This window comes from Amblyomma mixtum, chromosome 2 (assembly GCF_055824585.1).
Source record: "Amblyomma mixtum isolate Tamu chromosome 2, ASM5582458v1, whole genome shotgun sequence".
Classification (NCBI taxonomy): Eukaryota; Metazoa; Arthropoda; class Arachnida; order Ixodida; family Ixodidae; genus Amblyomma; species Amblyomma mixtum.
The window spans coordinates 292453638-292480371 of record NC_143013.1 but is presented as its reverse complement, the minus strand read 5'-3'; the positions used below and the strand labels follow the sequence as shown (position 1 = coordinate 292480371).

Genomic DNA, 26734 nt, shown 5'->3' with positions numbered 1-26734 from the left:
AAAACCGAGCGCCTCGGTGAGCTCAGCTCAAAGTTTTCAGAAATAAGCGTGGCACTGTCTCCGGTAAGCTCGTGCTGAAAATCACTGCAGAAACAAGATATGCCGGCCGCATGCTCCTGAGCCAGAATGCCGGGTTCCAATCCGACCGCGGCGGCCGCGTTTCAATGGAGGCGAAACGCAAAAGGTCGTGTACCGTGCGATGTCAGTGCACGTTAAAGATCCCCAGGTGGTCGAAATTATTCCGGAGACCTCAAAAGCAATTTTCAATTTTAACGTTCCAGCGTGTTTGCGTACAGTTGAATTTCGGGCGCGCGTGTGTGTGTGTGTGTGTGTGTGTGTGTGTGTGTGTGTGTGTGTGTGTGTGTGTGTGCGTGCGTGTGTGTGTGTGTGTGTGTGTGTGTGTGTGTGTGTGTACGCGCGCGTGTGTGTGTGTGTGTGTGTGTGTGTACGCGCGCGTGTGTGTGTGTGTGTGTGCGCTTGCGTGCGTGCGTGCGTGTGCGCGCGTGTGTGTGTGTGTGCGCACGCGCGCGTGATGGAGAGAGAGAGGTGCAGAATGCAAGCCGCCTACAAAGGCAATTTACAGAGAGGCGAAGAACCTCTGCCGATTTTATTTGCTCTGCATATGCGCACACTAAACACCCGGCATCATACTTAGAACTTGGACTCGCAAATCTTGACGGCTTTCATGAGATCCTCGAAGTAGTCGTCCTGCAGGAAAAAGAAAAAACACGCTCGTAAGTTGGCGCCACAGGGGGACAAGTGAGGCGCAGGACTGGTCCTCTGCATGTCAACTGGGGGGCTCTATGCACTCTGTGTTTCCTTCGCCGATCATATATCGGTTTTTGTCGAACCAGAACAATAGACAAGCGAAGTAGCACGTTTAAGTGAAGCATGTAACGTGTGCTATGCGACACGAATTGTACAATCCGAAGTGACTGCCCGTCTGTTCATCCAGCCTCTCCTGGAGTGTCGGTCGCTTGCCTTGCAGTGAAAGGGAAAGCGCAGCATAGAGACACTGAATGGCTAGCTGCACTGGTTTATGTTTCTCCACATTTTTTGCATACTAACTTGCTGCCGCGTGCTTTAATCTATGTAAGCCCCAGATGGACCATACAACTGCTCTCCGGATTCAACTTTCGGCAGTGCCAGCGTGATTCATTCAGACGGCATTGCACCGAAAGGGATGGTTCTCCGGCAGTTCAGTGTCGAGGACGTGATGTATTACGCTATTCTTGAGGCAACGTAGGCCTGAAACGTCGGTCTAACTTGACGTACATGCTTAGCACCACCTAATATTGCAAATTATTCTAACACGCAACGATGCGGTCATTGCGCAACGTTAAGACCACACTCTCCTTCACTAGGGACTTCTAGAAGCCGTACTCGGGAATCTGAAGCCCACTTCTGAGCAGTTTATGTACCTGAACCTCGTGTCGGGTACAGTATTTTAAAATGCAAGGAATTAAAGACATTGCTGATTATGGGTTGGCGGGCATGTTGTTTAAAATAATTATTCTATCCATTCATTATTTTTTCTTTTTTTGCATTAATGAGCAGTTTAACGCACTGTTTGTTCCTACTGGAACAGCTGTTGATGGAAGATAACGCCAGGCTCCTAAACTGTGGCCTCTCCTCACTAATAAACAAGACAGAAAGCAAAACTATTGCAAGTTTGAGAAGGAGGCTGGCATAGTGATGTTGCCTATAGACTGGGAGTGGGGTTTGGTGTCTTTTAGATGTCACGCAATAGCCGCTCTTTCTATCGTTAGTTTGGGATTTTTACGTGCCAGAGAAAAACCACGTGGTATGGACTGAACGGCTTAGGAAAATTTTCGACCACCTGTGATCCTTCAGCGTAGGCTGAGATTTCATTTCGTTCACTTTATCTCCGTGCTCTCCATCAGAAAGCCACGAAAAGAACTGTCGTGGTTGATCGCTGCGCTTTCGATATTCTGCACGCAGCGGGTCGATATCGCTAACTAGGAGCTATAAAGGTTCTTACCGTCCAGACCGAGCGCATAACCTCCTCCTAAAAAGAAAAGAGAAAAGAACATATGAAACACGAATAAAGGTATCTTTGAAGTGTACGGCAAACATTTGAGCTGCAAACGAATTAGCTGTACAGTTTGAATTGGCATTGTCTCTTGTTGCGTGCGAGTTTAAATAATATGCTACAGATTTCTGTTCATGTGTGCAAAAACGGAAATCTGAACAGAACAGAAACAGCCGCTTACTATGAGAAACTTGCAATTTATGTCAGAAACCTTATGAAAGAAATCCGACCGACTTTTGAGACCACATATTTAATTGCCCATACAGCATACAGTCTTAGGTACCGTCCATAACATGCATCCAAATCTCGTACGAGCTACGGGTTCCAAAAACTAACGCACGTAATTCCTCATACATTGAACACCTACCCTTACTTAACTGAATTGTCGCTACAGAATATGTCCGAGGCCAGATATGGGAAAACTGTTCACGAATATTTCTGTTATAGATAATTGTGGTGTCTTCTCGACCTGATCCAGGTTAGTTTTGTTGTGTTTTGCATTATACATGACTGATCGCATCGTTTCGTAGTCACTATATCCGCTGCATTGTATTTTGTATTATGGAAATTTTGTACCTCTGCCAAGTGCCACTTTGTTTTATTTTACATGCGAAGGCAGGCCTCGGTCAGGCGTTCCTAGACGCCTTTAGCTTGCTCTCCCTCGATTTGCAGTCTGCGTGCCGTCAAAACAAAAACAATAAATCAAATCAAATAAAAAATCTTGTACAGCGTAAAAACATCGCATAGCAGTGTTATACTGAAAAATTTTGATAGAAGGGTATGCATAATAAAGTCAAGCTTTACCAAGCACTGCCAAGGCTGCCCATTTGGATGCTATTCTGCACGGGATAGGTTTATGTATAAGTCGAACCTCGTTATAATGAAACAGTTTATAACGAAATAATTAATATAACGAAGGAATGACGATTCCCCTTGGAAGCTCGGTCAACGCGGGCTAGAACGAAGTAATCGCCGGGCACATTCAGCTTCGCTATAACGAGGTTCAACTGAACTAATATTTCTCTTGCATAAAATTAGCACAGTGAATTCTATACCGAACAAGCGGGAGAAGTACGCTATCGTGCTAAGCCATCTGCAAAGTATAAATAGGGCCCTTCGTTTTCGCGCTTTGGGTTTCGTATTTTATGTTCTTCGGAAACGAAAAGTAGGGTGGGGTGTAAAAATTGGACGCTAATTTTTTAGTCCATATTTTGGTATAAATCGGCCTATTCAGCAAAGATTATCAAAATTCGAGTTCTTCGAGCAAATTTTTTCAGGAAAATTAATTGAAAACTAGCGTATGTTGTTGTTATGGACATCAACTTCTTCGTTTTTGCTCGTTGCTTGAAACAGTCTAGAAATAGCAGCTTTCACCAAGAAAACGCTCTTCACGTGAAGTATTTCTTATTCTGTCATCATGATTATTTCGTCCGTAACATTACATTTACGTGACCAACACTTACGCCTCTTTGGTAGCCTTGCCTGCCTTTGTATAGTGCAAAAACATTCAGCGTTGCAGCGGCCATTGGAAATGCCCAACAGCTCTCTCATAAAAACGTCCCGTCAGTACCCACATCCAGCTTCTCGATTCTAAGACGTGCCTCCCAAAATTATCGACGGAATAAATTATCTCGCGAATAACAAGCATTAAAAGAGACTTGAAATCATTATCAGCTACCTGAAAATGACGTGCTGGAAAAATTACATGACATACGCTCGTTCCCGTGAGATGCCTTCAGCATTGCACACTGACGATTACACTTTCCTTAAGATGCATTTTTGGTAGACATCGGGTTTACCCTGACGTTAAAGAAATCAGCTCGGTGTGCAGGAACTGGGTGAAATCTTGTTTTAACCGAGAACTAAGGGTCCTGCAGTGTGTATAAAGAATAAATGTTCGCACATAATTTGACGTGAAGCAAATATGAAAAAACAGAGGAGTCGCGAGTGTTGGCGAAAACATAAGGCGTTTCGCGGAGTTCAAATGGGAAAAGCTGGACATTACAATTTGTGTTCTCCTCCACTCACTAACTGACTTACTCATTGGTACAGCAACTATAAAACTCGGTCCACGCCGGAAAAAAGAAAAAGAAAAAACGAATGTGGGCTTACCAGGTCGGTTCCTGACTTGCAAGCTTTTCGGATGAAATCGGCACGTAACTCCGCCGGCAGCCTTCCCAGGTAGCTAGCGACCTGTGAGCGATAGGAAGACCTTGCTCAGAAAAAGCCATTACACGTGGGGCATAATGGTGCTGTATAGACTGCATGCATTCGAACTCGAAGTGGAAAAAGTAAATTGTAAAGACATTTCGGTGAACACAGCGTGAATATAGCTCGGTTGAGCACGTTATATTGCTGTCATTTTTTTTCTCTGGCGCGAAAAAATTGAAAAGAAAATAATGAACGAAGAAATAAATGGTGAAATCAGATAGTAATCTCATAGGTAAATATATTTGGAGCACTGCAAATTGCTCAGCAGCTCAGTGCACGGAAGAAAGATCACACCAGGCAAAGGGAAGCGAAATAAAGAATTCCGCTCGACACCGTGCAATACTTCTTGCTACCTTCGTAAAGTGTTTCATCTTCGCAGGTTAACTATATATATTCTTTAGCAAGCTGATAAACGGAGCTATACCACGCTTTTGCGCCCTCTACATTTCTTGAGATCACTCAAGCGCTTCGCAATAAAGTATACTTGGTTTCAAAACGCTTGTGTTCCTAAACTGCACTCTTGAATTTGGCCAGGACCACGCCTAGCTCTCAATTATTTTTTTTTTCGAAATACCTCTAGAATATCAGCATAGGTGCAGTAAAGTTGCCGTCTTTTATCTCGATACACTGACTTCAAGCCAAAAAACCGCGTTCAACTTGGTTCATGAAAATTTTCTGCATTCTTTCTCGTTGGACAGCCTTGCGCAATCACCCACAGACACTACTGCATCATTTGCTCTCCACATTACATTACAACGGCATTTCCTAAGTTTTTTCGTTTTGCGTGCTTGCCGTAACTGACTGTAGAAGCTCTCCCACTCGTGACGCCATTGATAAAGAACCAGCAGGGGTTTAAACCCATCATCAGCAACCTTTTCATATTACTAAATAATATAACTTTTACGCCCACCTGCAAGTGATAACTCGTAATGAAGTCGTTGTGGTACACTTATGCAAAGTATGTAAAAGTTCTTTCGATATTATGTGATAAAAGAGAGGGAGAGAAAAAAGCAAGCAGTTTAATCAGTCTGCTGTTCCGGTTGGATACCTTACTGATCGGAATAGGCAAGATGTGTTGTAAAATTGAGACAGGAAAAAGGGAGGACAGAGTAAGAAGCAAGGCCATCAGGTAAAACGTGGGGGCTACAAATCCACGACCTGTCGAGTAAACACAGCGGCTTCAGGAACCGAAACACTCCTCGGTAATCTTTTACGACCGACGACAGATGTCGCCACCGGTCGAAGGTTTTCTCCGTCACCGGGAAAATCTTCAGGCGGTGTGTAGCTCAGCAGACGGTTCGTCTTGCAGCGGTAAACACAGCGCATTCAAAAAAGCAGGCTTTCTGTTGTCTCATCACAGCCACATGTGTCACGGGCAAGGCTATAGCCTATGCCAACGAAATATGAGCAGTGATTTGGGAATGCAACGCTGAGCCGCGGTCGACAAAGCAAGGGAGCTTCATGTCGCGGAACACAACTTGGCAGACAGTGCAAAAGACGGAGCTTAGCTTAGCTTTCTTAGCGAGTGAGTCTTCATGTTCCCGCTTTTTATTAATCCTTTCTCTGCGTTGCTATTTTTTCGTCGAGTCTTATAAGGCGCTTTACTGCGACTGTAAAATGAGCCTGCTGGGAACACACTTTGCAGCGCTCGCTTCCTGTCTCCAGCCGCTACATTTTCTTGCACGTCACCCTGCGCATCACTGTGATGCTGCGCCATGGATGTGGGCGGAGGAGCACATGCATCGATTATTCATTCAGCCTGAGGAGTGTTTGTTGATTTGCAGGTTCCCTCATCTGACACTTCTCGCGCTCCCCGCCATCCATTTTTCCCGCGAATGTTAACTTTCTGAAGATATTGCTAATGCATGGTTGATTAGTGGTGCAATGGCCAGCTTATTATTGTATTCTCGTTCTGTTGAGAACATAACCTAGCCCATCAAGTCAGCACCGCTGATACTGTCACCACATCGTATCAGAGAATAAATGCTGCAGGTTAAAGACGAGGGATAAACAATAGTTCACGGGTGGCAATGAAGGCCAGGCGAGCTCGGTTCAGCAGCAAAGACAATCCACGCCCGATCTGTCGGATTAACAGGTAGGAACGCTGAAGCAAAGCTGCAGAGAGGGGAAGCTTGCTTACCCCGGGGCTTGAGTTCTGCTGAAGGCACTCAACCGCTGGCATCACCTTGTCTTCCGGAAGCTCTGCAAAGTGGCCATCATGCTTATCTGCACGGCTAAAATATTTTTTCTTTTGCAGCTAGACATATGGTACCAATAAATCCCTCTAGGTTAGACCCTTCTTCATGGTCACGCTACACCAAATGGTGGTCTTTTAACCGAACGCTCGCAGTCTCTGCGACAAAATTTCAATTTTAGAATGGTGATGTGATTTGTGTCGACATAGAATTATAGCCTCATGAGACATAAAAATGAATCTCGAAGTGTTAACACGTTATTTCACTTGAAACGTAACGATGCTAGCTAAATCGCGATGAACATAAGCCGCTCCCCTAAGATGCCCTTTAATAAGGTTGCAATTCTGAGCGAAGAATGTCACTTTAACATAGTTTTGGCTTTGATGCACAATCGCAGAGATTTCCGGGGTGCAAGGAGGAGTTCATCTCTTAGGCCGTAACACCTTACAGGTCAACTGAAAGGATTTTAGAATTACACGAGCTTGAATGGCTCGAATGTGCGAAACTTGATGATAAAGCATGCGAAGTCTTTTTCGTCTAGCGTTGTAAACCGTCAAATAAGGCCGCAGTTCCTTTAGGTGCGAGAACATTTGTACACATGGCACTTGCACTCAAACATCGTTACAGTGAAAAGTGACTTAACGTATCGGCTAATACATTATCCGGTAATCGCCAACACTCGCGTCTTCGTTGCGTGGGACCAAATCTGCCTGACTGTGATCGCTTAAACGTGCGCATGGACCTATAATCCGGGGGTCGTCATGGCTTTGGAAGACGAAATCGCATTTCTTCCTGCATCAAAATACATCAATGCAGCCTTCGTATTGAAAGCACGAATGTGCATTCAGTACTCCTACAGCCTGGGACAAAAGTATCTGGACCATGTGCTCCTTAACCGAAGCCGATAGCTCTAATAATATGCGGCGGATGGAGACCACACTGGTGGAGGTGGAAGTCATAATCTTGTTCTTTCGCCTCCACAAGTCTGGTGGTCAGCCAGCGGTTCGTAATAGAGCTATCGCTCTTCGTTGACGGAGCACGCGGTCCAGACACTTTTGTCCCCGACTGTACATCCACCAACTGACAGTCTTCACAGAACTCACGCGTCGTGGCTACCGCATCCAGATGCCACGGATCGTGTTCATGAGAGATCTCCCCATTGAAAGAGCTGTCTCAAGGACGTAATAGCCCCGTCACGAGAAATTAAGGACGTGTTTGATGCTCACTCTTCAGAGATGGTGACAGGGAGTGCCCACGGAAAAGAAAGAGAAGAAAAGAAAACAAAGCAAAGAAAATTTTGTGGTTGCCCAAGTGCAGGGTGTTCGACTTACGGCACAAGAACTTTCCAGCGTTGGCTACGGTGGCCAGCAGCAACAGAGCGGACACGATGAGCAGTGCCGCCTTCATGGTGCCACGACAGTAGAGAGAGAAAAGTGAAGAGGGAAAGGTGAGGCGTGCTTTAGTCGGTAGCGGACTTTGCTGTGCGCGTCGCTTGGCTACCGGCTCTCTTTATATGCCACCCCGAGAAAGAAGACGCTTCCGTGACGCAGCAAGGCCACGCTCACCGTTGCGTCCAGTTAGCTGGAGCCGTATTTCGTATCATTTCATTGCCTTTTGTTCCATTTTTTTCATGTGTACTGTTGAGCACTTACGTCATTCGTGTTCTCAGTAAAGCTTAGTAGCAAAGTCTGCACTTGGTGTGTCTTGTCTTGTACGCCATTCTTCGCGCTGTTTCCGGCCATCTACCTTCTTTCACAAGCCTCCATCTCAGCAGGCAACAAGAATAGATGTTGAGAACTTCACGATGGAGCGCAGCGCGGTGCCCGATTGCCATACCACTTCCTTCAGGAGCGCGCCAGTCTTCCTCAGAACGTGGTGAATTATTCACCGCAATGCACCACAATCTGGCATCGTGACACCGCAAAAAAAAAGAGAGAGAAAGAAATGGGCGGCGGAGATGAACAGCAACGAGGAATACGAGAGGGAGCCAACGGAGAACTACGCATGACGTTTACCGGGCTGTGTAACTCCGCTCATCTTGCAACAGTAGTCTTGTATGTAGGGTTGCTCAAGGGGCCAGCAGAACGGTTGCCCCCGGTGTCCAGCACGTCTTGGAGGATGAATGGGTATAGCAGCAGCAGCACTGTGCAGAGGGGAAAAGCATATACTAGGGTCGTAATGCGATGTTTCCGCCTATATGACCATGCGTCGTTCTTTCTCTAACTCGGCTCTCAGCTTCATCCTCGGTACAGGCTGAAAAACGAGCGTAGTGTACACTAGGTGCTGCAAGCGGTCCAGGTGTGCTGACGTCATATGCGCGATCGCGAGTGACTTATGTCGGTGGCGGACAGTGTTTAGAGGAAATAAACAAATAAAAAACTATGGGAGCCCCGGTTATGCCAGCGTACGCTTGTGTGTGACCACGAGTCCGCCGAGCGAGTTTCCGCAAGCTGTTTATCCGAAGCGCTCGAGCGTAGAGAAGCGCCAGATGACAACAGAGTCTGGCATGCGTTTTGTTCAAACGAGCGCTCTTATGGCTGTTTCGCCGCGCTCCTCGCTTGCATAACAAAATGCGTTCATAAGTAACCGCCCTCGCCCTTGCCAATTGCCTCCTCATCCCATACGGGCTTCTCGGCCAGACGAACTTGACGCTCTTGACCACCTCCGCGCCATTACGCCAGGCTGGCTAGCGAAGGAAAAGATAGAAGAAAGCAGGAAGATAGGAGAGAAAAAAATAGAGAGAAAACGCGAGCAGTCAACTGGACGCAGTGGTGACCGCGGCCTTGCTCCGCCACGACGTCGTCGTCTTCTTTATGGGAGAAGCATATAAAAATGGCCCCTAGCCAAGCGACGCGCACAGCGCAGTCCGCTATTGATCAAAGCGCGCCTCATCTTTCCCGCATCACTTAGTTCTCTACGCGCGAGTCACCATGAATACGACGTTGCTCGTCGCGTCCGTTTTGTTGCTCCTTTCTACCGCAGCCAACGCTGGAAAGTTCTTGTGCCGTAAGTGGAACACCCTGTACTTGCGGAACCCCGAGATTTTTATTTTTTATTTTTTTGGTTCCCTCTCTTCCGTGACCACTCCCCGGCCGTCCCCATCTCGGAAGAGTGGCTGTCAAACACGCCCTTTAGCTCTCCTAACTGGGCTATTACGCCCCTGATAAAACTCTGTCAAGAGGAAGATCTCCCATGAACACATGGAGACACTTTCATCACACGCATGCAAGTCGGTCATATGTGCATGCGGTAACCTCTACGCGTGCCAGTTTAGCGGATGTGACGCTCCATATTCCTACATTTAGTACTCAGACAACAGGGATATGTTTCGATGCAGGAAAAAATAACAATTCTCTCCAAAAAGCGCAATGGATTCCAGATTGGAGGTTCGTGTGCACGGTTATGTGATCACAGTCTGGCATATTTGGTACCCGCGCAGCGTAAAATTGAGAGTTGATGGTGATCGGACAAGGTATGACCCTATGTGTTAAATCACTTGTCACTGTAACGAGCTTTGGACGCACACTATGTAAAAAGATTATCCCACCTACCATTTACATAAGCTTGTAGCGTCGAGAGTGCATTTTCAGAACGGTCTACGTGCGCATATGTTCGCAGTGTTAACGCCGACAACCTCCGCTTGAAGAAGGCGCTAATGGCTTGCGTTGAGAACAAGTTTACATTGGTGCGGATCAGCCCCACGAAAACATGCAGCAGCGTAACATGCCCTTAGGAAACTGCGCGAACTTCACTTTTCGAATAGGGCCGCCGCGGTGGCTCAGTGGCTATGGTGCTCGGCTGCTGACCCGAAAGACGCGGGTTCGATCCCGGCCGCGGCGGCTGGAATTTCTTTGGAGGAGAAATTCTAGAGGCCCGTGTACTGTGCGATGTCAGTGCACGTTAAAGAACCACACAACATTAACATTATACACAAGCCTTCTCAACGCTATGAATTATTAATGAGGATGCGGATATTCGAAGTACCATTTTGCTGGGCAGTATGAAGGGAGGGAATCTGTACAGAAACTGCTGTTCTAAACACAACTCAGGATCCATAAGGAAAAATATTGAACAGATCTATTTATACCATCTCATATGTGCCAGACAATGGTCCGACAGCTGATAAACCAGCATTCGAGCTGGGGAAAATTGACGATTAAATTCTTTTTATTACCGACTTAATCGTGCCTGCAAGACGTACAGACGCCTCTCCCGAAGCGCATATGCGAAGCATTTTCTGCTGCGTGTAAAGGCCGTATTATAAACACCCAATTCAGAATCTCCAACGTGTTCACGAAAGGTTATCAATTACAACAAAAGGAGGAAAAGCAGACGGGGCGAGCGCTATAGACTAGCAACTGTATATTTTAGTGTGGAAGCACTTATAGTAGCCATTCCCTGCAAGTAGCCGTTGTGTATTTGTCTGAAGCCTGGTTTCCCAGGAAAGCAAAGCATTACTAAGTGGTACCAGGAAACTAGGTGGCAACCAGATGGTAACCTTGAGTGGTAACGAGGAGGTAACTAGGTGGTAACCTGTAAAGGTAGCCGGCCATAGCTTGTAATAACCGGGTGGGGATCAGGCGGTAACCTATGAGGTGGTATCTGGTAGTAATCACGCGGTAACCTAAAGTGGTAACCAGATTGTAACCTGGAGTGGTAAATTGCGAAACACACCGTGCTAGCGCACATATTCGCATTTGGCCTAACTACCCAAATCAGCCACCAATATTTTTTTTTGCACCCTTCTCGCATTCAATCAAGAGGTACAGCCTTTGTCAAAAATAACCAGGCTGCACGTTTTCCTTCTCAGTCGTATATTAAAGCTATTATACCAGCCCTCAAGCTATGAATCTGTGTATGGTAATGAGAACCCCTGTCCTCACCTTCAAAGAACTTTTTGATCTTTAGGGAAGCCGTAAGGGCTCTGTTATACGAATGAGAAGCAAACCATGGAGCCTGGTTACTTTTGGCAAAGACTGTACATGAGCGCCACAGTTCACGCTTCCAATCAGCAATTCTTGATCTTTGTGAAAATAATGTATTCCATGTGTGTTTTTGTCCCTGCTAGCTTTTTAGACAACACGTAGAGCTGCAGAAAGAAAAATAAAGGAAACAAGACGCGCTAAAAATGTTTCAGTCGTGCTGATAAGGATGATGACCACTTTGCAGAGCTTCCTTCCTCCTCCTCCTCTTCCTCCTCCTCCTTGCAGAGCTTCCTGAAGACAAGGTGATCCCAGCGCTCGAGTGCCTTCAGCAGAACGTGAGCCCCGAAGTAAGCAACATTTTCCTCTCTCCAGCATTGCTTTAGCGATTGCTGTCTATTAATCCGACAGACAAGATGTTGGTTTTCTCTGGCGGACAGTCTCGCCCATAAAGCGCTCTCAGGTAATCCATCAAGCAAAGTCCCTCAAGATGCCAAGATACTCTTCAGAGAAACGGTGCTCGGCCATTTTATTACCCTTTGGAGTTCACCCAACAAGTCATGTGTGACCAAGGGACTAAAAGGATCTCAGGTCACATTACACTATCTTATTCGCACGGACTCTGCTCGTACCCCTGCGTGGATGTATAAGACGGGTTTGGCATCACCTCCGCTACGGTACGGGGGGGGGGGGGGGGGGGGGGGGGGGGAACTGATGCCTCAAGCGGGACCTGACCATCTTTGCCGAAACCAAGCATACTCCCAGAGTCCGAGAAGGTACAACGCTGCCAATGTCCCCAGCCTACTGCTAATCGAGCCCAAGGCCAAGACTGGGTCTAAGGCCTAGGCCTACAAATTATCGCTATGCCGATGGCCCTTATGGACACCATGCGTGCACTGCCTGAACTGTACATGCAAAAAGTAGGTAGCTCATTGCAGGTACTGGACGTGGTAAACGCAGTTCTTGAAGCGATCCTAGTTCCTTCTATACTGGCTAACCCTATGGCACGCCATTTAATTCCTGGTGGCTCATTGAACTACTCTGCTATAGGGTAGCCTCATTCAACAAAGTTCTTGCATTAAATGTTGTCGGGTTCAGCTTGAAATGGCTCTCTGTCCAGATTCAGACGTTCTTAGCACCCCCCACTGCGTGAAAGGTCTTCGTGTTACCATCCCTATATTTAGGGTTGGCGAAGCGGGTTTGCCTTGCCTTCGTGGGAGCTGACGCTTGCCGTTAGGAACTCAAGCCAATTTAGCAACCCCCCGCCCCAAACCGACCCTCGTATTCCTCTTTGTCTGCAGCGACATTAAGCAGCTTTGCTTTGTCACGTGTGGATCGGTGTTGCATTTACAAACCAGCACTCGTTTTTCGTTGACGTGGCTATGGTAGCACAACAGAACGTCTGCTTTGTGAATGCCATTGTTTATCGCTGAAAGACAAACGCTCTGCTGTGCTACAGACCGCGTCATTCTCCCGCTGACGGAGAGTAAAACCGTCAGATGGTGGCCACATATGACATCAGTCCTGCAGGTTTGCCGAGCCCTGTCTCGGTTCCTGGACACGTCGCGTTTGCTCCACAGGCTGTGACATTGCAGCACTCACGCACTTACCTAATGTCCTTGCTTTTTACTACATCCTCCATTTTTTCTCTCTCACATGGCTGTTGTGTTTAAATTAAGAAGCTATTGAATTTGCACAGTAGAGCCTAATGAGAACAAATTGATTCTGAAATGAGTATTTCTAATGAGTTTCTGCAACAAATGGGCTACCATGTTTCAACTAAAACCACTTGACAGAACTGATGGTATCCTAGTATAAGAGTATCAGAACAGTATTAGAATTACCTTTTCGCCATGTAAAGTTTAACTTCGTTATAACGAAGTTGCTGGGGCTCGACGTTTAGTTCGTTATAGCCGTAGCTTCATTATAGCCCACGTTGACCAAGCTTCTAAGAGGAATCGTCATTCCTACGTATATCGTTATCTCGTTATAAAACTTTTCGTTACAGCAAGTTTTATTCTAACCCTGCTGAAACATGACGCATACACTCCAAGGTTACGCTTTTATGCTTGCACGAAACCAAAAACATACGTGCAACTTTCGCTGAAACGTTGAAATAACGTTTTATAGCTAGAGCACCAATAGCAAACACCCTTTGTCAACACTCTGGAAGGAGTAAGTAACAAGGCTGTGGAGACGGCATTACAGTGCAGTATATAACCGTGTTGCACTCATACATTAATGTGCCTCAAGCCTAAGTGTTCATGCTTACCTATATATACTGTCTATGAAATGTGTGCCATCTAGCGTTAGTGGTACGTTCGTTGTTAATAATCGCAAATTTCGAAAAAAAAAATATCGGCGCTGTTGGTGTAGTCCGTTGGTTGCACAAATCTTGAGATTTAATTGCAAACGTATGTTAATTGAAATGAATCCTTACCTGAACTGAACTTTATTGCAAGAAAAGCAGAATTTAAACACGGCGGACTGCTAAAAAAAGGACAAACTCTGGCAGGCGTAGCTCCTAGTCAGCAATGGACTGCACGTTTCTCAAACGAAAGGAGAACATCAAGCAGCACTGGTCTGGGGAAGAAAGCGCTCTTAAACTTTTTTTCTGTGCTGAGAAACTCTTTTCTATGCTTTTCTATGCTAAGCTCGCTAAGAAATCCAACACCTTTTGGTAAACAAAAGTTTCTGGACGGCTGACGCAGATGGGCTTGTTGATATGAATGGAAAAAGCTTCCATTAATTTCTCTGACCAGCTGGGCTTTGGTTCTGAAAAGAATGACAGCGTGGTCAGAAAAACAGAAGAGCATTTACAAGAGCGACGGTGCAGGGCGAGATCTTTGGACGAGTTAGAAGAATCACTTTTGCATGAATTGAAGTGTTCTCTGAGCCTTATGTCAAGGCAGCGTCTAGCCTGTTCGATAAACACGACCCTACAGGAAAGCGGCAACTTATGCACCACGTCAACACTGTGTGCTTGACAAAACAAAAGCCATTCATGCAACGTGATCTTGTAGCGGATTTCCTCTGAAGCTGCGAACAAATACTACTCAACTTATTAGGTGTCGAAGACAACGTTGATGCTGTACTTTCCTCGTACCGTCTCCAGCCTTTGCATGGGGCATTTTGAATTCATACGGCAGGCACAATAGCCCTCTTCTTTGGCTCACTGAAAATGAGCTCTTGGCTCTTACCTACCCTCACCAATTTCATAACATTTTTACCGGATATCCACTCTTTTTCAGCCTTGCCATTTGCTCAGTTCTTGAAATCGATGCTCGACATAGATCTCTCTGCTTTGAACGTTTTTTTTTCTTTTTTTTAGGTTCTAGCAATGTTTTAGTTCTTAAGTTATTGTTTAGTAAATATGCCTGAAATGTTCTACCTCTAATACTACAACTTTTTATTGAGCGTTCCCTGAAAATTAAGCGCTAGGGAAATTATTGGCGAGCAACCTTTGTGATTACTGAAATTCAAGTGAGACTCAAGTGATCAGTAGGTAATTGGCTTCCTATTGACTCATATCAGTATATGTGGAATTCTTTGACGTCTCAATCAGCGAGCTTAATAAGTTTTCGGTTTTAACTGAATTCATCGATTCTAAAAGGACTCAATAAGCGGTCATCTGAAACTCAGTGAGTATTTTTGTAAGGGATATCACCTCTTCTCTTTCCCCAAAGAAAGGTAGCCAATCGAAACTCATTGATATTCTATAATTTCAAGATCACTTCTACAAAATCCAGGCAATTGTACCACAACGGCTCCAATACGCGGTATACCACTGAGTAACATGCCAAGGGTATTAGTGGTAGATTTAGACCCCTGGGGCTTCTTCATCAAAGGCATCATGAGTGGGAGCGCTTTACAGTCAATGTCTGAATGTATGCAAAAGGAAAAAAACTCCTTAAATCCAGTGGCAAAGTCACTTTGAGGGCAAATGATGCTGAAATTCATAACAGGGTAATTATACGCGAGGGCTATCCAACGATAAAGAATGCAAAAATGTGTCATCACCAAAGCAACGCGCTATTTCTTAGCTGGGAGCCTATGTATTGAAATACAAGGCCGTAGTTTACTGCGGTTATGCTGATGTTTTAGGAGTAATTTTCCGAAAATAATTGACAGAATGGCACGGTTCTGATCAAATTCGAGCGCGTAATCTTGGTAACAGCGCATTGAACCGTCGTGTTCTTTCTCGTCCCGTGTTTCTTCGCTGTTATTTCTTCTTAAGTGCGATGTAGCAACTTGCAAGTCTCCACCTTAACACAAGAATTTTTCAAGCATATATACTTGATTGCTAGCCCTTGAGTGACTTCAAGAAATGGAAGCTGGGCGCCACAGCGACGTTTCGCTACCTTTATCACATTGTAAGAAACGTAGTTAATCTGCTAAAATAAAACCGTTTATGAAAGTAGCAACCGCTGTTGCATGGTGTCGAGTGGAATTCCTTATTTCGCTTACCTATTCATGGGGATCCTTATTGTGTGCCCTTAGCTGCACAGCATTCTGCAGCAAGATTTTTTTCTCATTACTTCATTCATTTCTTTTTATTATTTTTTTCGCAATTTTTCGCGCCAGAGAAAAAAACTGATAGCAGAATAACGTGTCAAGCCGAGCTCATCGCTATATTCACCGAAATGTTTTAACTTACTCTTCCCACTTCGATTTAGAGTGCGGTGAAATCTATAAGAGTTTGTCTTTGATCTCATTATGTCGATTTAGAGTGCATGCAGACTACAGCACCATTATGCGTGTTGTCCAATGGCTGTTTGTAAGCAGTGTCTTCCTATCGCCCACAGGTCGCAACCTACCTGGGAAGGCTGCCGGAGAAGGGAGCCAGTTTCGTCCGAAACGCTTGCAAGTCCGGAACCGACGTGGTAATTGCACCATTTGCCTGTTTTTAGCTTTGGCTGAGTTATATAGTTGCTCTGTGCGAATAACTGAGTGAGTGAGTGAGTGAGTGAGTGAGTGAGTGAGTGAGTGAGTGAGTGAGTGAGTGAGTGAGTGAGTGAGTGAGTGAGTGAGTGAGTGAGTGAGTGAGTGAGTGAGTGAGTGAGTGAGTGAGTGAGTGAGTGAGTGAGTGAGTGAGTGAGTGAGTGAGTGAGTGAGTGAGTGAGTGAGTGAGTGAGTGAGTGAGTGAGTGAGTGAGTGAGTGAGTGAGTGAGTGAGTGAGTGAGTGAGTGAGTGAGTGAGTGATATTTAATGACAAACTTTTCATATTTGAACGAAATAGTCGTAATGAAAAAAATAAGAAATACTTTATGTCGAGAGTATTTTCCTGGTATAATTTCTGTCATTTCTAGACTGTTTACGAAAGCAATGAGCACAAACACATTAGTTTATGCACCAAACAACAACAAACCCGATTACTTCTTTCGAATAAGTTACACGAAAAATAATTATTTCTGGAACTGCCCGAAATTAGACTAGAAAAATAGCGCCCGATTTCTAGCCCCTAAATAGAAAAAAAAATTAAAATATCAAAACCTATAAAACTCAAAAAGAAGGGCACTCTTTTAATTTTACAGATGGCTTAGTACTACAGCGTACTTATGGTGCTTGTTTGGTATAGCATTCAGTGTGCTCATGTTATGCTAGAGAAAAAGAGAAGTATACACAAACCTAGCCCGTTCCGAACAGCATACCAGTTAGCAGCACTCACGGAAAGGCACGATTTTATCCCGTCTGCCCACAGATAAAAGTTTTTCGATTAAGTACCACTGTTGTACGAGATTTTTAAGCTGTATTAGATGCATACATGTACAGTAATATGTAGCATATTCCTTAAACTAGCACGCAGCAAGATACATAACTAATTGAAACTGTACTGCGAGTTAGTTCGCGACTCAAATGTTTGCCATACACTTCATAGATAAGCCAGTAGATGCTTCAAGTGTTCTTTTCTCTCTCTTTTTTAGGAGGAGCTTATGCGCTTGCTCTGGACGGTAAGAATTTTTATTCCTCGTCATTAGCGATATCGACACGCTTCTAGAGTCGTGCAGAATACCGAACCAACCGTGACGGCTAGGTGGCAACGATGCCCTACTCGAAAGCTCGGAGATAAAGTTAATGAAACGAAATGTCAGCCTACGTAAAAGAGTCGAAGGTGGTCGAAATTATACTTTGGCACGTGAAAAACCCGAACCAACCGTAGAAAGTCCGATGTAGTTTTTTGCATGCTACCGACAAAGATCTGATCCGCACTTCCGAGGCCACGCAACATAGCCGGGCTAGCCTCCTTTTCGTATTTGCATTCATTCTTAACTTGTTCATTCGTCAAGAGACGTCTTGTGGCTTACAGTGAAGTATAGCCCCGCCAAAAGTATACGGCCCAAGGGGTTTGCGTGTGAGGCCTGCAGCATGCCTAGTTATGCATACTCAGCGACCGTAACCTCTCGAAAGAGGAATGCATCCTCAATCCTCCCAAGCTTTGGACTGTTAGGTGTACTAGGGAGCCCCACTGTGAAGCTAGAAGAAAACCCCTTGAGCTGTATACTTTTGACGGGGGCTGTACATCCATCAAGGCCTGAACGTTCAGCAACGACCACCTCGCTGCGTGATAGATTAATTGGCATTACATTGCCGTTGAGCTCGTACGTCAAGCCGTACATCAAGAAGCGCAGTTCGTGTCGCACAGTCCACGTTACACACTTCACCTAAGCGAGCTACGTAACTCATCTATTCTGCTGGTAAGACAAAAACAGATAGGATGGGCGAAAGAAGAAATGCGCATAAAGTGCTACAGCTGACATGCAGCGCGCCGATCGTGTGCCTCACACTGTCTCTCCTGTGTGGTCAAAGTACGAGCGTGGTTCCTTTCCCGCAGGACGACTACATCAAGGAGCTCGACAAAGCTGACAAGATTTGTGAGGCCAAGTTCTGAGTGGGGTGCCGGATGTTTAGTGCGCGCATATGCATAGCGAATAAAATCAGAAATCACGGAGGTCCTTCGTCTCTCTTTCTAAATTTTTTTTACAGCCGGCCTGTATTTTGTGCATCTCTCTTTCCTCCACACAGACACATACACGGACAAGTAGGACTGCCCTTGAAAAATGTGCCGTAAGCACAAGATGTTAAGCAGGTGACTACGAAACACTGCACTATGAGGAATACGCTATGCCTTCTCTCTTTAGTGGCCTTAGTCAGCATTCTTCAGTGGCCGCCATTTTGGAGTACAGGTAGCATGGCAAATGCTGCTGCGCATATGTCTACTCGGAGTATCGGGCCCAGGCCGCACATGCACAGGACATAATACGTCCACCGCATTACCTTTCAGCCATAAAGTAAAGACACTATTAATTTGCCATTGATTAACACCACAAAATAAAAAAGAAAGACAAACATATCCCTTTCCTTTCCTTGATTTCACTCACTGTTGGCTTCCTTCGTATGTATGTCATAACCAGCCCCTAATTTCGCTACCCTTGTCTGTCTCGGTTCTAGCAGCGTTGATGCCATCGGTAACGTAAGAGGGTTCTCGCACACCTTACGCCCTCACCATTCGATGACGCTCCACGGTTCTCGCAGAGCTTCCACTCTCGCCGTTCGATCACGTTCTAAGTGACATTCACGGTAAAACAGGACGTACTGTGTCTTCCGCAGTGGACGAGGGTGGCGCTGGTGAACACTCTCAAGGTTAGGTTACACGCAGCATTAATACCCCAAAAGTATACGACTGGACAGGCGTCGCCGAAGATCAAAAATAATAAAAAAGTAGATACATTCCCCTATGCTTCTTGGTATCGATGGCTGTTGGCTTCATTCATACTTAAGAGTACATAACAGTTGAAAGAAGGTACTATGAACCGAAGTGAAATACTTATAAAGTTGACTGATTCACGGATAAAAACATGAAAAGGGTCAGCCTATTTTACAAGTGCGTGTGCGTGTGTGTGTGTGTGTGTGTGTGTGCGTGCGTGCGTGCGTGTGTGTGTGTGTGCGTGTGCGTGTGCGTGTGCGTGTGCGTGTGTGTGTGTGTGTGTGTGCGCGCGCGTGTGTGTGCGTGCGTGCGTGCGTGTGTGTGTGTGTGTGTGTGTGTGTGTGTGTGTGTGTGTGTGTGTGTGTGTGTGTGTGTGTGTGTGTGTGTGTGTGTGTGTGTGTGTGTGTTCTTTTTCAATACCGCTGTGTGTGCCAAGTTCAGTGCTATAAGAAGACGCGTCCATGCACTGTACGATCATTCTTGACAAAGAGCAGTCCCTGGTCCAAAATTTGAATAAATCCATTTTTTTTTCAATGTGACTTCCCCAACTTACTACATATATATATGCACACACCTTGGGCAGGTAGCCCACCACTGCCCCAAAGCAGGTTTCACACAATCCCGCAAGGCTAAATGCGTGGAATGACCACTACAAGTGCTAGTGCACCAAAGAAAAGTGTGTCACGTCACTGACCACGAGTGTTTATTGCTTTGTGAAGAAAGGGGCAGTTGGTTGTCGCGCTACTGGTAGCAGTATTGTGCGGGCGCGCAAGCCGGGCAGAAGCCTTCCTGTGGGGGAAAGTAGCACGCCGAGCGGCATATTGGGCAGACCGGGGCTGAAAAGCAAGAGCGACAAAATGTAAAATACTTCAGTGACGCCATGTTAGTGATCAACACTAACAACCAGCAACGCGCACAAGGGAACAATTTCGCAGCCCAACCGCGCCTTGCCCGTGAAATAAAAATTCGTGATGTGTTATCAACTTCCAGCATTTTGGTGTTACCGATCCTCATATTGTAGACACGTAACGAGGAACTGTTGAGAACAATATTGTAACCCCGTAATTAAAGACTAGCGGATTTGGTTACATCCGGAGGGCCTTAAAGCGATAAATCTGTGCAGGCATGCCCAGGAATATACGTCACAAACAACAAGGTTCAAAATCGGTCTCACTCTCTGTTCATGTAGCGCGGCGCGGGACACGGCCGCTAATTAAGACGTAGTCACCGGTCAGTTTTTGTAGTGAGGGATCTTATAGCAGTATCAAGTGACGGTTGGGCTTGTTGGTAGCACATGACGCACAAAATAGGGCAACAGCACACAAGGACGCAAAAGAGCGCACACACCAGCGCTCGTGCGCGTTCTTTCACGTCCTTATGGGATGTTTCGCTATGCGTCATGTCTTATAGCGCGCCTTCTACATGTCTGGCAGCTGACATTTTGACTGCTTGGTGAGGTGCGCTGACATCAAAATTTCAAATACGCACTCTTGAAACGCCAACATTTCGCTAATAGAAATTTTGTGAAACTCTTCTAACTAACATGTGGCAGGCACAAAGTATGACCACATCGTGATTTAAGGAATGTTTTTCGGGGCCTTACCTAATAAACAAAAGTTCGGAAATTTAATGGATAAATTCTCCTAACAGGTGAAGGCTACCATCTTTTTAAATATTTCATATGCAGCTAATTCGTACGAGTGGAAAAAATGAGGAAACTCGGATTTGCTAGTCCTATCGCAAGCGCAAAGATATACTTCAATAAATGCAACGAATAGAAAATGCTCTTGTCAACGCGTCATGCTTTGCAGTCTGGTTGCAGCCCACAAGATGGCCTGCTGCGCACAAGCACGTATGCTGGTGACCAGAGGCATACTTCCCTTATAAACATCTAGCGTGACTATGCCATACCAGCGACCTGACTTAAACAGGTTTTCGCTGGCAGAATCGGTCTCTGAGTGGCCAACGCTACAGTGCACTGTACCAACGCTTATGATGTCTAGTCGTCCATCTTAAATGGACGTCACAAGGGCAGAGGCAAATCAGAAACTGTCTGTATACGAACAAATTATCAGGTCTCTGAGTGGTAGGCTCTATAGCTCTGACTTCCAGAAGTGTTGACCATTTTAGTGGTAAAGAGCAAAGTGCTTGGGAAACTTAAGCGTTCTGTGAGTTCGCAAGCGTCAAATAAGTAAACTCGTAAACTCGTGAAATCGTAAACTCATTTTTTTTTTTTTCACGACCATGGGGAGAGCGTGGAGGAGCTTAACTTTCTTGTACTACGAACGCAGCCCAATATGGCAGCGCCATATTGAAAAGACCTCTTTTTGAAAAGGCTCAGCTTTCCGTGGCAATGCAGCAGAGGCCAGGCAGGAAAGGGAAGGAGAAGGACGTTTGTCGCCGTGTCGTGGGGAGTAGGCTGTTCGTTGTTTGGGTTAGGGGTGAAGGAAGAAGGGGGGTGTCGCAAGGGCTGGGATAGCCCACTCCGCAAGGCACGGGAGCAAAGGCCCGTCGCCTTCGTTTTCCTGCCTAGACTATGATGCAGTGCCACAGCAACCTGACCGCGAGAATAATACGTACTACATCCCTCAATGGCACATAAGGGCGGCATTACTCCGTGCAAAACTAGAATTTTCTCCAATTCACTTATTCCGCCTACGTTGCACAACTTGGACTACTTTTCCTCTTCCACTGCGACAATTTCTGATCCTTCATTGTCTCGTTCTTCTGTCGCTTATGCGTAATGCTTTCTTTGGTAAGCATATTTATCTCTGCTCTCGATTGTATTTGCCCGTTATCCTTGTGCATTACCCACTATTGGGGCAGAATAAATCAATGAATGAGGCGTATTTCTTCATACAAGTATTCTTTAGACATATCAGTTGTAGTTTTTTATACCGACAGTGTCTTTCAGACAACACTGTTAGCCCATTGTTCCGGCACTGCTGTTTGGTTGTACCACAGAAGAAAATTGTAAAATGGCGTCGTCAGCTATAAGCTCGATGGCGCGCAGAGAAACACTCATCAAATCACAGACTCACGACAGACGCAGATGCCGCACATGCTGGGAGTCTCGATGCCAAGCTCACACGGTCTACGACACGGCAGAGAGTCCTTGCACCCGACACTCGATCCGTAGCCTGCGTGCCGATGCATATTTTTCACTGTCATTTTGGGGGATTAGAGGGGGGGGGGGGGGGGGATTGGATTCAGAGCATATTCGAGACCGAAAATCTCAGTTTCCCGCCATCCGACACGAACAGACTAAACTTCCCTGTTTCTGGCTGGATCGTGTTGCCAAGGGCACATACTATTCATCAGTAATGCCAGGCGACGATCCTAATATAACGTTGCGCAATTTCTCAAAAGATGTACTTACCAACACGAATCATGAGAGTAGCTAGTCAAATTTACAAATATAAAAACCCCAGTAGTCCCGGGATCACACTAATTATTCTTCTCACCTGTTTCCTGAAAAAGATAACCTTTGCAAAAAAAAGAAACTAAAAAGCAGTCATTTATTCTACCCCAACGCAAACATTTGCAAATGCTATACATACATCCTTGCGAAATTGCTTCAGGAATCCAAACATAGTTACTATGGTAAGGAGACTGCAATGGAAGATTATCAGCTCATTTCTAAACAGGTCAACAACAAATCTTCCACAACGTTCATGACATCTGGTTACGGCATCTGCGACAATGCACTTAGCATGGCTAATGCATTCATCGAAGCCTTTTCTGTTGGCAAGTCAGCTTCCTTGGCATTGTGTCAGAAGGAATACGATCACTCGCCTCGTTTTTTTTTTCTGCATCCTGTGTTACCTCATGAAGTATTCAGCTATATTTCACCTTAAAAATGCCCGCCCTGGACTGCATCATTTTCACCGCTCTTATATAAACTGATTGCTTAACTGATCTGTCATGTAATCTTATCTTTAAAAAGCTATATTGCCTCACGCTCTGAAGATAGGTAAGATTAGTTCAGTTCATAAAAATGGTGACTGACCATTATTTTTAATTATCTACTCGTCGCGACTTCTGTAATTTTTTAGTAAAGTAATTTCATAAACAATTTGAATGATGGTTAAAAAATTACCTGAACAAATTTAACACCTTCTCTCAGTCAATCTGGGTTCCGAGCTATTTTTTCAACGGAGCAAGTCATAACCGTGTTCACTGGTAACGTTAAACGTGCCACGGGTTAATTGGACGGAGGATTATTCATCGACTTTTCCAAAGGTTTTGGTTCAGTCAATGAATATATTATTTAATAAATTACAAGTTGTTGGCGTTAATGGGCCCGAACTTACATTAACTAGTAGCATTTGCTAGCTACGGAACAAGTAGTATATGTCTCTGATTGTTTTTCTCATCGTAAATTAACTAATGTTGCGGTTCCCCATTGCTTTATACCCGGCCTGTCACTTTTCTTATATACATAATCGACCTACCTAAATGCGTTTACATTTCTACATGTCTTTTAAATGCCGACGACACATTTTTTTTTTTTTGCACATATAACTGTCGGGATTCGTTGGTTAACGCTTTCTATTAAAATTCCTCTAGAATTGGTGCCGGGCTAATATGTTTTGCATTAATATTTTCTTCACAACCGAGACGCACAGTTATGCACCCATTTGTTATCTTCAACCCCACTGTCATCACAGCTGTCGAACTAACTCTGTTTGTTAAAGTTATCATTAATAAGCTACTAAAATTTAGAAATCGTGTTTCTTATCGAGCAAAAACAGCAGTCTTTGGAACAAGAATGCCAATCAAAGCCTGGCCTTATACATACGCTACGCACATTACACACAGTCCATATTACTTACTGCATCTTGCCGTGGAGCATCTGCGTTGCCGGCTGTGGTCACCGAGATCAGGCCGCACCCTAGGCCTCGTTATGCAATTCCATCAACGCACAGACAATTTTTCTTTTATCCAGTGGAGAATTACTCGATACGGCTTCATGCCACAGTGGAACAACACCCTTGCCCCTAAATTCGCTTTCTTTTTTAGCCTGCCAGTTGCGATCCTGTCACTACTGCGCCAGTTGAGTTTCCCCTTCACGTGGCGACGTGAGGAAACACTTGTTGATGATGAAATTGGGTTTCTTGATGAATTGATGGTTCGGACTCGCAAACATTCACATTACTCGACAGCAGGAAAAGAAGGTTAACTATTTAACTGCACAAAACTAAACAAGAAGAAACGAGCAAGGAGAAACCTATTTACAGCATAACTGAACCGTTGATTAGACGAAGTCAGCCCCCGCTTAACCGAGAGCGCTTAGATTTAAGCCCTCTGTCTCCGCCCTTGGCGGGGACAGCAACTAATACTAAATCAGGCGACACTTCTCACCAATCGATGGTTAGGAAAAGGAAAATAAAGTTTCCGTCAGATAATCAAAGACTGGGGATAGGATATCGATTAACCAAATACTTGGGAAAGCAGGGATTTCGAGCACACATACATACAGCACTGAATTCACTGCACTCCGAACCTCTGCCTTCCTCTACGTTTCCTTTTCCGCGCACGTGCATACGGGACACATGCATGCCTCGGGAACAATCACTCAAGGTTCCTTATAAAAAAAAAGGAATGAAAGCTGTCGCCCACTGGCAGCTACAGCCTGACCAGGGGCCTCTTCTGCGTACCCGAAGCTCAAACGACCAATTGGCTCCGCATCGCGTACCGGTCGGCCACTGTACACCTGCGTCCTCACAGTAAGCTATGTAGTACATGAGCAGAGCGCATGACTGACACGTAGGGAAGCGAGAAGGCACAAAAAAAAAACATGCACTGGCCACAACATGACGACTGCAGGCATTCAAACACTGAACACTGCACAAAGCTGCGGTGGTAGGAAGGCAAGACGGAGAAGGAACTAGCTCGCTGGCGGTAGTGCCGCCGGCAACAACAGAGCAGCCACCGAGCCTCCATCGTGCGACCGCGGTTCCACGAATTTGGCAACCCCTCGACCGGGAACAGGTGCACATGTCAAAGTCGCTACCTCGCGCCGTACGCTCTGGGCTGGAGATTGAATGGCACCTCAGAAAGTTCAGCGAGCTTCACACTGACTAAAATATTCGTCCATGAATCCACTTTATTGTAAATATTGTTTACTCCTGACACCTCACGGCATCTCGCTATAAAACAGTTTTGCCATAGCGCGACCCTCTACCGTGGGAAAACGACTCATGCGCATTTGGTTCACCTTGTATGCAGACCACGTTTTGCTTAAACTCAATATGCGCATAGCTGGAATCCTTGAGCATCGGATGCGTTATACGTGTCAGTGGGAGCGGAACGACAGAGAAATCGAACCACGCGACGAGCAACCGCAGTAATTGAACATAGCAGAGACCTCAGAGCGCAGCAGCAGGAAGAGGGAAAGCCTCGAACTTGATGAGGGGCAGTTATTGATTGTTTATGCAATAGCTTTTGGAAAACTCGCGCTGCTGATGATTCCAGGAATGGCGCCCCTTTATACTCAACACGTTAATTCGTAACAAGCAGCTCTTCATTGTAACCTTGATGACGTCATACAGTTCATTCCCGCAAGTGATTAGCACGCATTGGTGAGCGTGCTCATTAGTATTCCTATAGTGCAATCCTTAGTCGTTATTTGCTTCTCTTGTTGGGAGTGCACGTGATATACCCAGGATTTTTGAAGAGTAATTTTCTGTCAGACCACTTTCAAGGCGCGACATACTTCGACTTCCAGAGTCCTTACCTTGGGCCATGGTGAGTACGACCGCAGAAAGCACGATGATGCAGATGGACTTGAGATGCATTACTCGGCACTGCAAGTACATAAGACGATGTCCTTGTGGTATGCAAATGCGAACCGGCAAGGCTGACTAAAACCTTTTTTTATTACTGAACTACAGCAAACAGGAAAAGCGGGAAAAATCTCCTTCATGCCGTAATGTAACAGTGTCGACAGATGGATAGCAAGTGACGTCATGGGCATTGCGTTCCCAGTGCAGGTATAGGGTAGTAAATTATGTTGTCGACGGTAGCGCGTTTTTTTTTTCTGCATTTTCTTCAGTCCTGAGTAGTTCGTCTGAACGCCGCAAGTGGCGTCCTAGTCTACTAAACTTTGAGGATTGTTCTGATCAGCGTTCCGAATTTACATATATGTGCCTGACGCTTAATTCTGTAGACAATATAACTAAAGAGTTTTTCTTTCTTGTTCTCGTACATGCAAGAGGTACTGAGCATGCGCACAGTAGCTAAGACGTGCGCATGCGCGGTAGCGCCGAATCAGCAATGTGCGCCTTAACTGGACAGGGTTCCTGGTTCTCCAAAATAGGAAGTTTCTGCTTCCCGCAATGTGCGCCAACTATGCAATGATAGAGTATGCGCATTCTCTGCGACGCTTGCGTAGTTGCAGCCACCTTCGGGTAAAATCGAACATAGGTTCGCAATCAACATTTTAATCAACATTTTTTTTATTTTGACACCGAAAACATTTTTTGTGCCTGTAAATATATATTTGGGCTTATTCTGTTCACTGCAGAGCTTCCCTTCCACAAAATATATCACTAAGTCCGAGAGAGACTCCGGCGCTCTTCCGCATAAAGGCTTTTATTAGATAACACAAAGTGTCGAAGATTACAGTCGGACGTGTTTTTCGCCG

The 26734-nt window shown here is 45.4% G+C and overlaps 1 protein-coding gene and 1 long non-coding RNA gene across 2 annotated transcripts; one reads left to right on the top strand and one right to left on the bottom strand.

Moving 5' to 3' along the window:
* Window positions 1–572: 572 nt before the first annotated feature.
* Window positions 573–25886, bottom strand: LOC149364488 (uncharacterized). Its single transcript, XM_089570125.1, has 6 exons — window positions 25826–25886; window positions 22128–22226; window positions 6405–6466; window positions 4166–4246; window positions 2003–2029; window positions 573–708 (listed from the first exon to the last, which is right to left on the bottom strand). The coding sequence occupies exons 1-6, from the start codon at window positions 25884–25886 to the stop codon at window positions 652–654; spliced, it is 387 nt and encodes a 128-aa protein (XP_089426251.1). The 3' UTR covers window positions 573–651.
* On the top strand, window positions 9262–16291 carry LOC149364489 (uncharacterized). The gene is made up of 3 exons (XR_016288182.1): window positions 9262–9465; window positions 11670–11731; window positions 16187–16291. It is a non-coding gene; the product is annotated as an uncharacterized LOC149364489 (long non-coding RNA).
* Window positions 25887–26734: the final 848 nt, after the last annotated feature.